The sequence below is a fragment of the Carassius gibelio genome, chromosome B2, assembly GCF_023724105.1.
Source record: "Carassius gibelio isolate Cgi1373 ecotype wild population from Czech Republic chromosome B2, carGib1.2-hapl.c, whole genome shotgun sequence".
In the NCBI taxonomy this organism is placed as follows: domain Eukaryota; kingdom Metazoa; phylum Chordata; class Actinopteri; order Cypriniformes; family Cyprinidae; genus Carassius; species Carassius gibelio.
In genome coordinates, this window is record NC_068397.1 from 21662210 (window position 1) to 21677672 (window position 15463).

Genomic DNA, 15463 nt, shown 5'->3' on the forward strand with positions numbered 1-15463 from the left:
TAGCATCCGATAATGCTTTATTAAATTCAATAAGGATTTTGAAGGACATGCTTAAAATAGCACATAAAGTCGTGCACCATACTCCTTCAGTTCAGTCCACATGCGATTCTGTCTTATTTCAATAGGTCACGTCCAGCTAACAGCTCTAGCATGCTTTGACCTTACAGTGTAATCTGACACGCACTTGTGTTTCCTCTCTATTCTTTTACTTCTCCATTCTTTAACGACCTCCAAAACACACCTCTCACAAATGACACGCATTCACACGTGCAGCTCAAGCCTCCAGAGCCATGTCCCACATGAAGTACGAAAACAAAAGTCTCGAGGCAAAGAGCGCCTCTTGGTTTTTCTTAATGTGCAAGGCTGCAGCATGCAGACGGAGCCAGATGCGCTGAGGAGGGGGGGGGGGGAACGAGCGAAGAGAGAGAGAGAGGGATGGGAAGTGCTTGCAGATCTGCTGAGAGGAACAGAGGAGTGAGGTTACAGCGATTGATTGAGTAAATGCGGTAAAATCTCTTCCGCTGGTGTGCCAAAAAAGAGAAAGGGTGATAAAGTGAGGACTAGGATTGCTGCCCAGAGATACGGATAGAGAGAAGAGGATGGACTGAGACGGGAGAGAGAGGTTTAGCAGAGGACGTTTCAGTCTTTTAGGGAGAGCGCTGGAGAGAGAGGAAGACTGTACGATGTGGCAGCAAGCCACGGCAGGACAATGAAGAGGCTACAGTTTATCAGTGCGCCGGAAATCTCTCTCAGAGTGATGGACAATTAACAGTAAAGCGCTCAAGCTCATTGGACAAGGGCGATGGTCACTCTTCAGCCAATCCAATGGTGACCAGCTCCATTTATTCAGCAGGTGATGGGCAACAGCTGTGATAGAGGTATATTTCACTCTCTCTCTCTCTTTTCCTCGTTCTCAGCTGCGTTCTATTAGATTAACTTTAATAAATTAAGTTATCGTCTTGCTCTCAGACTTGGAGGGTCATTAAAAAATCTATAATGATTGAAGTTGAGTTGAATATGCTGTTACAGGTCATTTCCTGTTTGATAAGTTGTCCGTGCATGTTCAGAGGTGAAACGAGGTGGTGTTTTGCTGCTCTCGGTTTAGGTTTACTCGCATTTATGCGTTTAGCTTTTATCCGAAGTGATGTGAAGCGCATTCAAGCTGGATGTTTAATCACAACATACATTCCCTGGAAATTGAACCCATAATCTCGTGTTGATAGCGTCAAGATTGTGATATAAGAAGCCGCCGTGCTTAGTCATAGGGATAACTGCGATTCGTCAAGTTCAGCACTGCAGAGCCCTTGAACAAGCAGCAAACTTCACAGAGATTGAGAGCGATGCATGGAAGAGTTTGATCTGAGGAGCTGGAATATACAACAGGCGGTCTACAGAGCCCAGCTGTGGCTGAGGAGCAGAAAACGTCAGATTGCTGTCCACGTAAAGCACAAATTTAATATGAATGAAGGTTCCGAAAGGGGATATTTGGTAGCAATGCAGTAGAAGAACCTTTTTAGTTCCCCAAAGAACCTTTATGTGAAGAATCATTTGTTTCTTAGTTTGAGGAGCATTTTAATAATCTGAAGAGCCTTTTTTCCTTTTACATTTAACATTTTGTGCAATGAAAAAATGCTCCATGTATGTTAAAGGTTCTTCATGGAACCATCAATGCCAATCAAAAACCTTTCGTTTTTAAGAGTGTATTTTAGAGAACAGATGTATTTTACACATTTTGAGGTCTTGCAAAGTTTGATGGACTGTACAGAACTTGACTGGGCCGCTCCTGGGCTGCCATACAGGTTGACCTGCTAAATTTAGCTGTTAATCAATGGTCCTCTGGAGAGCGGCCAAATGCAAAAGGCGTGACTGATGCGTTGTTTAAGAGACATTATAGTATCCCATTCACTTTATGAGAGATTTGGTGTCTGTATACGAGATATTAAATCAATAGTTTACCTAACAATATAAATTCTCCCTCATTTTGTTCCAAACTTGTACAACTTTTTTTTGTGCTTGTAAAACAGATATATTGGGAAATATTCTATGTAGAATGGAAGTTAAAAGGGGCCCAGTGTTGTTCTGTACCAGGGGCATATGATGGGCGTGACAGAAAAAGGCCCGCCCACTCTAATGAAAGCCTCCCCCCCCACCAGTTTATTATGCAAATATAATATTTGTTAAATAAATGTTTAATCTATTTGAACACAATTAGAGGACTATTGTAAGATCTCAAATAACTCAAATAAATGTGTTTTTGCATAATTCCTAATGAGTTTGTTTGACAGCAGTGTTAGCCAATTGTTATCCAAGCTATTTCGGGAATGTCCCACATGTAAATTTGTGCGTCTTTATCCATTCGGTTGGACTGTAATTTGCTGCTGTATGTTCAAAAAACAGCAGCAATGCATAATTCTATAAAAAAGACGCCAGCAATCAACTGCACCTGTTTCCTAATTTGTAGGCCTATTAATTTAAATAACGAATTAACAAATAAAAAAAAATCACAAACATGACATTTCTGAATAAAATAATTGCATACACTTTAGTTAAATCTAATTTGGCATTTTCAGTTAATTTAGGCCCGTTACATTATTTTTATTATCAGGCTTATTATTATTATTATTATTATTAAGTATATTATAAAAGTTACTTTTATTATTAAATTAATATTACAATTAATTTGCCTGCAGTAATTTCATAACACATCTTCTTTCTTATCCTTAATCCTCAATAAAAAATGTTTTTTAAAAGTTCTCTCAAAACAGATTTTTATTATACAATGAATAATAGGCCTATAATTATTAAACACTGCAATCATCAGAGAAAAGCTTTATTTCAAGCTCCGATGTAAAAATAAACCGTATCTTACACTAGAAAGTAATTCCGACAAGTTAGACATTTTTAGTGAAATACGTCTTTAAGCGCTTTACTGTGAGACGAGGGTTTGATCTTGAGCAGCGGTGGGCAGCTCTCCAACAAACCAGGCACAATCTCTATTGTATGGATCCACTGAGGCCTGCAAGCTGAAACCAGAAGCAGCGTCTTGGCCAAAGACCTCTGGGTCAATTTCAACAGTGTTTCTTGATTCAGTGCAGACGCTGAGAGGCGGGAGTTCTGCGGCAGTTCGTGCTCAGTGATGGACTGGGTTTTTATATCTCAGGGTGAATTAACTCATTATGGGGTGATGCACACTTCAGTGAGGATGACAGCCCGGGGGGTGGATCTCTGGGAGGTTGTGCGGATGTAGGTTACGTCCTGCTCCATCCTTGACACACATCAGCTGCGGGGCTCCCTGCAAATGTGGAATAAATCGATGTGAGGAAATTAAAAATAAACTTGGCTATGAAAGAAAAAATGAGTAATATTCCACTTAGCTTCTGAGAGTGGCTTTATATGAGAGCCACAGGGCGTCCATCTGGAAGTCTGGTGGTGGCAGGTAGAGTGAGCATTCAGTGGATGGATGAGTGCTTTATTAAGAGGACTTACTGAAAGCTTTGGGTTAATTCTCTCTTTTAAACCTGACTGACTGGCACTTTAGCAAGACTTGAGCTCTCGGTTCGTGACCCGCTGGGCATCATTAGGGGAGAGATAGATTCACAGAGGGCAGGTGACTTTATTAGACCCAGACTACATTTAAGACTGGTTAGAAGGATCAATCATGGGTGCAGGGGCCGTTTTGAAATGTGGAAGCAAAGGAAGACACACCTGCCTTTTTGAAACATCTTTATGAGGGATGCTCATAAAATAATGTTCTTGTGCATCCTTAATCTAATTTTGCAGATATTTTTCATTAAAAAAAAGTATTGGTATTTAAAAGAAATCTCTTGTGTTGACTAAGGCTACATATCATTACGATTTAAAGTAACTGTTTTATATTTTAATATATTTTAAAAAGTAATTTATTCCTGTGATGGCTGAATATTCAGCAGCCATTATAAAAATTTTCGGTGTCACATGAGCCTTTGGAAATCATTCTGATATGCTGATTGGGTGCTTAAGAAACTTTTTTGTTTGATTTTATTATTAAAATTTCTTTATATGAGTTTTTATATTTTAGTTTTAGTTTGAGTTTTAGATATTTTATATTATTAAAAATTAAAATATATATATATATATATATATATATATATATATATATATATATATATATATATATATATATATACTATAAATACAGGCAAAATGTAATATGGAACTAATGCTGGCATAGAACTACTTAACATGCAGCTGAACATACACCACTGCACTGTTGAGTTCTGATTGGCCTTTAAGCATTCATAATATAGACCTAAGCTATAACATAATGAAATAATTATTGATTATGTGTCAGCCATCATTTTTAAATTAGTGCATCCACAGAAGTAGTAATAATGTTTGGCACAAATGTGGATTCCACTTAGAAAGATTCCTGTGTCTGCATTATTAGTAATTCATCAGTAGCCCCAAACTTCTTCCTGGAAATTTTCCACAGTCGACTACCCCATGTTACAGCTTTCCAACTCAATGTTTTAAATATCTGTAGTTCTCTGATCATTAGTGTGCCTATTAAAACTTTTAAGACATCCTCTGACAATCTGACAATCCCTGCTCTCCTCTCTTCTCTCACAGCGGAAGCGTCCGCGGAGCGCTCTCCCAGACGGAGGAGCATATCGGGGCTGGGCAGCTCGGAGAAGAACATTTCCATGGATGCCCCCAACTCCTCACCCTTCAAAGTGCCTGTGAGTTCATTTAGCAAAGCACTCATATCAGCATTATACCAATTCATCATCACATCTCTCTGGCCTCAGTATCTTCTCACAGCTTCTTCTTCAGGCTCCTGAATGTCTTTATGTGGACTTCAGCAATGCTAAAAGTTCATTACTATTCAGGAGAGCATTTGATTTTTTTTTTTTTTTTGTCTAAACTTGCTCAGCTGTAAAGTTCCATTCAGAATTCAGTGTTTTATTAAAAAGTTAGTGAATTTTTGCAAATCTGCTAAACTATGGAAAAAGTGACAGGAAAAGCTATGCTATTGTGGAGACGACTGAGCTGGCTGCTGTCAAAAATATAAAGGGATGGTTTACCCAAAAATGAAAATTGCCATCATGCACTCACCCTTGTGTTGTTCCAAACCAATATGGCTTGTCAAGTTTTGAATGATGAATAACAAAACTTTGAACAAACAAATGTAACCAAAAATCTAGCTTGAACTCGTTTTCAACATTAGCTGTCATTTAAAAAAATCGCTTTAAAGGGACATTTAACCAAAAATCTAAATTTCTGTCATCATTTACTCACCCTTGTGTCATTCTGTGGAAGACAAAAGATATTTAAAAAAACATGCAGCCCTTTAACTTTGATGGACAAACAACACTGAGACATCTTCTTTTGTGTTCCTCAGAAGAAAGTAAGTCATACAGGTTTGAAACGACAGTAAATTGCTTTAGATTTTGTAATTTTTCATATTAGTGTTGCTGCTGTTACTTAGTCCCCACTATCAATCATCGTCTTTTGCAAGAGGCTGGTTACATGTCACACTGCACTGATGTAGAAATAGAGCAGAATTCCTGCTTGGGATAAATGCCCCACTTTAATTACCCTCTTGAGCCCCTGATTAGTGAAACGTCGTCGTCCTCCGTTTATCTCCAGCCACTAATGGTCTTCCTTATTCCAGGCTAATTCCTATGTGTGAGGACAGAGGTTCAGCACAATGATGTATGTATGTTTATATGGTGCATACACATACCTTTCGAATTTTCACATTCATTTTGAGTTATTTATGCAGTATTTTCAGAGCTGCATTGCATGAACAGTGAGCAGACGCTCCCTCTGATCGCTATATTGTAACAAAGGCACATTCTGGAAACAGTCTGTGCCTCTGAGAAGCATTAGAGATTGTTTGATGATATTTTTAACCAGGCAGGAAGTGGGACAAGGCAGATATTTATATCTCCAGCATTTCTGTGTGTGTCATTTTCTAAGTGATTAATCGTGCATATTTGTCTCTCTGTCACAAAATTCCTAGACAAGTGAACTGATTTGGTGCACTCGGATAAAAGACTTGGAGGTTGCATGTGTTTTTAATATGAAGTCTCATTACAGCTCAAGTCATTTTCTATTAAGAATGTGGAAGCATTGATTGACAGGTGCATTGGGATTAAAGAGCTCTGTTGCGGCAGCATATAATTGATATATGAATTATGTGAAGATTGCATTGAAGCCTGTCAGTCTGTAGGACGGCCTGGATTTAAAGATACATCAGCACTCGTCACATGATTCCCAGAAGAGTGCAAACTGTTAGTGAGGGCTAACTTTGTATTTATGCCAGCGATTTTGCTACTGAAAGCTTTTCAAATGTTGTGGTGTTTAAGTGTCCGCATAATTCCGAGTGGGAATTTGAAAGATATTTTGATCTTTGCTGGACAATTTCCAAGCGATGCCCTTTCTAAGACTTTGTACAGCAACGCCCTCCACATTAGTGCTTCATCGCTCTCTCTCTTCTTTTCTCTTCTCTTTACCCTCTCTATTTCACTTTTCAAACATAAAGCTTTCTCTCATCTTTCTTCTGATGAGGAGTGACTCATTTATCGCATACAATCTCACTTATTTTCGGTTAATGGCCTTTTACTAGCCAAACGCTCTCCTGCTTGCAGTCTGGCACTCATCTGAACGTGACAAATCTCACTTCCGCTGCCCTATTTTTTATTTTTTTTTTTTTTTTTTTTTTTTTGGACACTGTCATTGTCCTACTTGATTTTGATGTATAGCTGCTCAGCTAACCCTCTGTGATTTACCACAGATAGATTTCTTCCTGGTTTTCTCTTCCTGCTTCCTCTTTTCTTCAGAATAGTAAATTCACTGTAAGACAGGTTAGACAGTAGTCACATTTTCTGACTCGTAGGGAAAATTCTAGCAAGTGTGATAAGTCTGTAATTACTTTCATGTTCAAAATCAGAAAATAATAATACAAGTATATTAAATAAATATACTAATTTTCTCCTTTATTCGTGTGTTTGTTTGTTTATTCATTTGGGTTGCTTCTCCCAGAAGATCAGACTTATTCAGTCAGATTTCACAATTGGAACAAAATATGATTATTATTCCTAATAATTATGGCAATTATTTATTAAGGTTGTTTCTCCTACAGTCTCAATCAGTTAGATTTCATAGGCATAATAAAGCTATTTATTTAATTATTTATTGTGCTCCTCCTACTAACTGAAATGAGTTAACACACTCTCTCTGGACATGAATGGATATGTTGATGCGGACTATTTCTTTTCTTCCTTCCTGTTTTGCTGAAACTAACACACCTCGTAAGAACGGCTCATTCTGTCCCAGAGCCAAATATTACTCCCTTATGTATCCGCAGGTGGCCGTTTGAACTCTCTGACTTGGTTACTTATTAATATTTTGTTTTCCTTCAAGACATTGAGCAAGCACTGACTGTGCTACAAGCAGACGGTAAACTATTCAGCCGGCCTTGGCTGTCCCATATTACTCTGTGCGAGTGTATTTTCAACGCTTAGACTGATATGTCTATTGGATTTTACCTCAGCTGCCTGTCCTCTAATGTTCAAACCTGCTTTTGAAAGGTCAAGGAAGTCTTTGGGAAGTTGCCGTCTGATTTGTCGTGATGGTGCCGTTGTCTCTGTCATATGTTCTCAGGGTCTTTCAGCGAGTGGTGTCCATGTATAATTGATTATGACTTTAAAGTTGTATATGCAGACGCTTACTCATGAGCAAGGTTGAGTCATGCCGGGCACAGCCTCACACTCAGCCGTCATTCATCGACTGAAAAACATGAGTTTCTCATAGGAACTCGTCTGAATTTGTCTGTGCTTCTGCTTCACAGGGTTTTTTAAGCAAACGACTGAAAGGATCCATCAAAAGAACGAAGAGCCAAACAAAGCTGGATCGCAACACAAGCTTTAGACTCCCATCGCTACGACCAACAGAAAATGACAGGTACAACTTGTTTGTTTCTCATGAATGTATTCAGAGGGAACTTTGACTGAACCTCGCTGAATTTCCTTCAGTTTTTTGTGCGTCTCTGACCAGAATTTAAGAGACAGATGTGCGGTTATCTTTAAATTCAAAATGATGAATTCAGATCTTCATTTTATTGAATATATATATTTGAATTGATTATATTTTCTACTTAACTTTTATAGGTAAAGCAGTAGCTTTACTTTTATCCACTTTTCTTTAATTATAAACATCTATGCTTATATAACAAAGCCAAAAATTAAAGGTGCCATAAATGCGAAAATCACTTTTAAAAGGTAATTGAACACAGTTGTGTGGCCGCAATATGTGGAAAAGAAAGCTCCTGGGGGTATAATGTCAGCACCAAAGAGCCATTAAAAGTGTGGTGTGTTGGGATGCACCAACGAACATAGGAGTCTCTCCATAGAACACAGAGGACACGGTGGTTAACTTTCATTTTCGAAGGAAATGTCCCAGAAAAAAATGTAAAAGTCCTATACATTTGTGCTAACATTTTACACTGAACTGCCTCACAAAGAGGTGTCAGTTCAGCGCTGGAGTTGTGCATAGATTGCTTCTGAAATAGGAATCGATACCAACGCTTCATGCGCAAACATCCAGACTATAGACGAAGTAAGCATCACTCATCATATCTTGTTTTCCAGAAGAGCTTCTAGGCTCTCTGTAAGGCTAATGTTGCTAAAACTACCATTGTCTCTGCCTGTTTTCACTAATTCTGCCTTCATGTGCTATGATTGTATGATCGTAAATAGGAATGTGGTAGTTAAAAATTGTATTTGGAAGCAATGTGAAGTCAGTAACATGGTCACCACCAGTTAAACCCTAACACTGTTATGCCCGCAAGCATCTTCAAGCACCAGCTAGGGTTGCCAGGTTTTCACAACAAAACCTATGCTACTCATGAAAGCCCATCACATTTTAAGGAGGATGCCCCCAGTAAAAATCGCATTCCAGTGGGGTAAAATGCGCGTTTTTGGTGGGAAACCCATGGCAAAATTGGCGTTTTAGGGGCTAAATGTCATTATTAGAGTTGCTAAAACATGCGGTAAAACTGGGGGGGTGGGGTGAAGTGCTTGTTTTCACTCAATATCCTGTTAATCTTGAGTACCTATAGAGTAGTACTGCATCCTTCATAACTCCCAAAAGTCTTTAGTTTTATTATATTTATAAGAGAAAGATAGTCTGTACCGTTTTTTCCCGGAAAAACACGAGCGGCTGGAGGCGTGACGTGTAGGCGTACAACTTAATTTTTGAAACTTTGTCCATGTTTAGCATGGGAATCCAGCTATTTAAGAGTGTAAAAAACTCAGTATGCATGAAATAGCATTCCCCCCTCCCCCCCGTTAACACACACACAAAATATTGTATCAGTGCATTCTATGGCACCTTTAAGCTTGAATTCATGCTTGTGACTGATAACAAGCAGCTGGTTGGAATATATGCTGTGCTGGGACCTGGCATAACATGAGATCTGTTTTAAAAGACATTTTAAACCTTTCAGGCAGTCTGACAGCTCTCTGGCAGAACCTTTCTGGCAGTTCGTCCCTAATGAAGCTACTGTGCTGAAGCTGCGATTTAAACTGCACTTACGCTACCAGTCAAAAGTTTGGATTCATTTTACTTAATTTATGTTTGGCATGATCAAAAAAAATCTTTTGACTGCACCTTTTTTTTTCTTTTTACTGCCCCCTAGTGGACTTTACTGTATTACAAATACTTTGGCTGGTTAGCAGGGGCCAGTGCTTCCCAAAACTACCATTTAGACTTGAAAAATATTTTTCCATTGACTGGTCAGTCCCTCCAGGATTTCAGGGTTGTTGTTTTTTTGCGATCAAAATTATTGATTTTGCCGCGGCTTTTCTCAAAATTTGCGATTTATATTTGCGGCATTTCTTATTGTTTTTCAGTGAAAATATACCACAGATAACATTCTTCTAACACTGTTATGACTTTTCTGACTTAAAAAAAACTGTACATTTGAGGACACCAGCACTAGTGCCATTAAGTTCTACAGAAGGTGGCACCAGCACCTGACAGTAAAGCACTCACCCTAATCACACATGTACATCTCTGAGACATCTAATGTCTGCATTTACATATGGCCTTTCTTTGACTTAATGCGCATTGCGATGACGTCACGGGACATTTCTAAGAAAATTTGTGATCTTTTGCGAAAATTGTGGAGTTTGATTTTGCAATAAATTCACCAATCGCGAAATGCTGGAGGGACTGACTGGTATTAAAAAAAATTCCCATGTGTTCTAAAAAAAAATATATTTCTTTCTGTGTTCTGGTGAAAATAAATTGATAAGTTTGGTTTGGTTTTTGTTTTGCTCTTTGTTTTGTTTTGTTTTGATTTGGTGTTTTTTTGTTTTGGTTTGGTCTTCGTTTTGCTTTGCGTTGGTGTTTTTTTTGTTTTTGTTTTGTTAGACAAAAATGTTTTCTTAATCACCATTTAAAAGTTCCATTTGTTCTAAACTTATTTTATCAGTTTAGAACCTGTTAGCGTTCCAACATACCGACCATGGTACACATTGGTTTTAGTTATTATTATTTTTTTTTTAAATGTGTAATTAACTCATCAGACTGAATAGGGGGGATATATACATTTGAGTAATGGGTTATCCAGCTATTAGTTATTTTTTTAAGTTTTTATTAAGATATGTAATTTTGTTTGCCTTGAAGATAAATTACTTTCTTACTGTATTACTAACCCCCTTCGTCCAAAACGGTCCACCCAGATGATGTTGTATCACATGGACAGTGTTTTTTGTCTTTGTTTTCTGTCATTTGATTTTCTAGTGCTTTTTCGCAGTGCTGATCTCGGGTGTGTAAGCTCTGTAATTCTTACTTCAGCTAGAGGACTAATGGATAAACGGCTGTTAATAGCATTAGGGAAAGTCATTTTTTCTTTATTACTACACAAACAGTGTGTCACAGGCTTCAGGGCTGAATTAGGGCTGTTTACCTGTGGTGACAAACCAGATGTTGTATTTCCACCCTTTTTGTCTGTGTTTGCTGGAACAGGATGGAGACTGTGGGCTCTGGCTGTGATGTTGCTGGTCTATCTGTTCTCTCTGTATACTCTAATGGCCACAGCTGCTGCGGTTAGACTACAGATGAGGAGGAGACGCGATTCTAATCATGCTGATTTCTTATGCTGCTCCTTGTGGATTGAGTGCATCTGTTTGTGAGCTCTTGCTCATAAAGTAATGCCAGGAAGGAGTGTGTGTGTTGTGGGGCATGTGATAGTGTAGCTGTTATAGTGTGGCCAAGACAGAGGAACTGCATGTGACAGTTTGATTGAAATGAATTACAACCAAGCGGCAACCTTCCGCTCCCTCTCTTGGAACCAACACGGAAGTGCTAAACTGTTACAAGCTCTTGGTGCATAAAGAAGATCTGTAAAGTTGCAAAGACTCAAGTCTCAAATCCAAAGAGATATCCTTTATCAAAGTTAAGACTCTGCCATGCCCCCCTAAAAGGGCTCGTTCAAACTCATCGCTACATGTCTACGTCACTATGTGGGAAGATTTGCGTAATACCGCCCAAATGTTCACACAAAGAAAGAAAGCGTGGTTTCAGTAACCGCAATTAGTGTTGAAGCAGCCATGTCAGGGAGATGCTGTGTATTCCATGATTATGGAAAGGGGTGTTACATTTCTGATGAGTGCTTGCAGTGTTCGGCCAATCATAATGCACTGGGTCAGCTGGCCAATCAGAGCAGACTGCGCTTGTCAAAAGGAGGGACTTTGTTGAAAATGATGCATTTGAGAGAGGCAGGGCTTAGAGGACCTACAATAATGTGCAGTATTTGAAAAATAAGTTTTTTTTTTATATATATATATATATATATATATATATATATATATATATATATATATATATATATATATATATATATATATATATATACATTAAAGCATGTCAACATATTCTGTTACACCAAATACACAAACAGTGATCTTTTAAAAAGCATCATATGTCTTCAGTGTCAAATGATGCTACAGAAATCATTCTAATATGCTGATTTTGTGCTAAAGAAACTTACTGATCCCAAACTTTTGAACAGTACTATATTTGCATTATCTACTTGTTTATGTACCATAAATGTAGCCCATAGAACTTCATTCATTTTTTTCATACTGCAGAAAATTCCAATTTGTTTTCGTATTTGATCTTTAGGACTCCCTGTCCTCACTTTCATTTTGCAAGTGGTGAAATATGATTTGTTTGTTCAGTGTAGTCAACTTCAAGTGTATCTGCATCGGTTGCTTTAGTAATAATGTCATTGTCAGCACTATGCTGAGAGACTTTCTTCTGCAACAACTGCTAGTAGCTGTCAGTGGAAAGAGAGGATGGAAAACTGGAAGTTTTGCATGAAATCTCGCGGTGCAAAATTCACGAGGCGCTTGAAACAACTTAAGCAACATTTTATGCATTCATACATATAGGCTGTCTAAAACTGCTGACCCGTTCACTCATTTACTATTGACTACATTGACTACACAATGTCATATCGTTTGCTAGTCTGTATGACTGAGATGCTTTTAAAAAATAGCTTTTTAATAATATCACACACACACTATGAAAGTATGGTAACACCTTAGATTATGCACCCAAACTTAATAGGTTCCCACATCCCACATTGTGATCATGCCAAGTGCTAGCTAAAGCGGACTAAACCTCTGTTCAGATAAGGCTACAGTTTTCTGCTTTCTTGGCTTTGCTAAATACCTGGCTCTGGGAAAACATTTGAACTCGTAGCTGAAAAGAAAATGTAAATAGCACATTAGAGGCTTTGAAGTAATCGACCTTTGCTGTAGCAGAATCACCTCTCACTATGTGGTCTGAATGAAAATACTAGTCCTGTATTCATAGTGGACTTGGAAGCTTTGAATATAAAGAGCTTGAATGTGGCACCGCAGCCCCAGCGGACTGATCAGATTTCTTGGATAATGTGGGAGAGCTGTGTCCGGATACGGGCTGACTGTGCACTGATCTGCTTAGCTGTCCCGAGTCAGCGCAGGTGAAACGTATCGAAAGCTGGAAGTGAGCCCTCAATCAGGAGTCACCCTGCTGTTTCTGCATCAGATGTCTGATACAATGTACCATGCCTTTGTAAATGGAGATGGAAGGAGATACTGTTTGGTTGGAGGAGATGGATGGATGTATCTTGAACTTCACTTATATGCATTTGCATTCAGTTTACAAACCACAAGCAGTTCACTTAGGCTGAGAGTCAGATTTACAAAACTGAGATGATGTATTGGTTTTTGTTGCTGTTGTTGTTTCACAATATCTGGGCTGTTTACCTGAATTATATTCTATTCTGACTGAAAGATCACATCTCAGGTTAAATATGTGGTAATGTGGACAGATAATGGATGTTTTGTGATAAATGATGGGTCCTGTGTTTGGGTTCTTTTGGGACGTGAGCCGGATGAGAGGCCAGTCATTGTGGTCGTCTGTTTTTTATCTATGTCAGCAGGCATCACCACAATTTCTCATAACGAGAAAACCTGATGCCAGCAGATTTTCTATTAGGCTCTTATGCCAGGATAGTCCATGTTGCGTGACCAACTGTCTGATCATATGTGCAAAGTCACTGCATTCAACGTTATCGTAAATATAAACTTAAAAACAAGCAAAAAAACACTTGTTGATTTTAAACCGCACATTTCAGTATTTATCTTTCTCTGGTTTTCAGCACAGAACTAAATGTGAATGTGTGTACAGTACATTACAGGAGTAGCTGTCTTCTCCTATCAATCATTTTCTTTAGGCTTTTATGTTGTAGTATTACATACTGTCATTGTATTATACTCTGAGTCTGCGGTCAGTCTTTATATTGGTCTGCTGTAAAACACATATTGATTGGACAGGCATATCTATAAATGTATAAATGTCAGTAAGTATAGTTGTTTGTTTCTTTTATGTAATATTTTGAAGTAATACTTTTATTCAACAAGGGCCCATTTTAAGAAAATGTAAAATCTAATTACACACAAATGACATTAATTTTATTAATATTAATATTATTAGACATTAATATTATTTCTATTTTCTTTATCTTTTTTTTTCTTCAGATCTTTGGGGTCAGTAAGAATTTAAAACAATTGAATGCTTTTATTTAACGGTGATGCATTAAATTGATTCAGTGTGACTAATATAATGTTCTAAAAAAAAGTTTCTTTTGAAATATTAAGCAGCACAATAGTTTTTACTATAAGAAACAATGTAAGTTTTCAAGAAATGCTTCTTGAGTATCAAATCAGCATGTTAGAATGATTTCTAAGTATGTAAATGTGCGGTATGACTGTATTTTCTCTTCTGGTCTCATCTTAAGACTGAATTCTCATTAAACAACGCAACCATGTGAGTAATGTCAAGGTGTGGGTGTTGTGCAAGTGTGGCGGTAGTTCAGGTGTGAAGTGTAGGTGTGTGTGTTTAAGATGTTTGTGTAGTCAACTCATCCCTCGCTCCTCAGCTCCTCATAGGGCGGTCCCCATGGTAACATTCTCAAGGGGACTTAACATTGGCCAGCCCTCTCTCTTGTTTGTCACATCAGCTTTCTGCTTCCTTTTCAACCTCACCTGAGCTACGGTGAAGCAGCTCTATGCCTGCACCAAAAAAATGAAGTGAAAGTATTGGATTGGAGTCTTCGTTTCTTTTCAGGAATGCCTTAATCTCCTGATATGCTCTTGGGATACTCCTTCAAGTGGATCTTTAGTTGTTTTTCGTAGGTATAAACTTTCATTCTGGAAGCAGGGAGATTATGGACATTTTGTTTCATGATATATTATATAATAAATAATGTTTTAATTTAGGTAAAGAAGTAAAAAATGGTTGTTAAGTGTGTTAAGGCTGTATAATGAAATTGTTTTTATCTGAAACACTCACTCTCTTACGTTTGACTGCCTCCATGTGGCCAAGCTCTGTAATTTATTTTCTCATCTCATTTATTTATAATCTCATAGGAGATTATAATCAATCTTTCTGAGCCAAAACTATTTGTCACAGTTTATCATTTGCATATTGAATCTCCTGTGGCCGAGGACACATGTATCCAGAATCGGAAGAGAGGATGTAATAATTACTAATTGATCTGGCTGAGTCATAAGTAATTGAGTAATTCAAGTTTCTGTATTTCTGTGTGTTGTTGTAGGTCACGAGGCCTGCCCAAACTGAAGGAGGCCTGTTCCCATGAGTCTTTACTGAGTCCAGGAAGCGCTGTTGAAGCTCTGGATCTGAGTATGGAGGAGGACGTCTACATCAAACCTTTACACAGCAGCATTCTAGGACAAGACTTCTGCTTTGAGGTACAAACTTCACCTCTTAGCATTATTCCCATGATCACATTCAAATTCGAAATCTGTAGCTTATGCTTTCTAGTAATATTGTGAGATATTATTACAATGTAAGCTAACTGTTTTCAGTTTTAATACATTTTAAAATGTAATTTATTCCTGTG

At 38.0% G+C, this 15463-nt stretch overlaps 1 protein-coding gene across 6 annotated transcripts in view; it reads left to right on the forward strand.

Annotated features, from left to right (window-relative positions):
* Nucleotides 1-15463, forward strand: part of LOC127951238 (ras GTPase-activating protein nGAP) — a 73255-nt gene that overhangs the window by 45472 nt on the left and 12320 nt on the right. For 5 of the 6 annotated variants that reach the window (XM_052549050.1, XM_052549051.1, XM_052549049.1 and 2 more), the window contains 3 exons: nucleotides 4609-4718; nucleotides 7835-7947; nucleotides 15158-15311. In XM_052549050.1, the coding sequence (XP_052405010.1) occupies nucleotides 4609-4718; nucleotides 7835-7947; nucleotides 15158-15311 (377 nt within the window). Of the gene's footprint in view, nucleotides 1-4608; nucleotides 4719-7433; nucleotides 7575-7834; nucleotides 7948-15157; nucleotides 15312-15463 lie in introns of those variants that run through there. The other variant, XM_052549053.1, reaches the window with a different exon arrangement.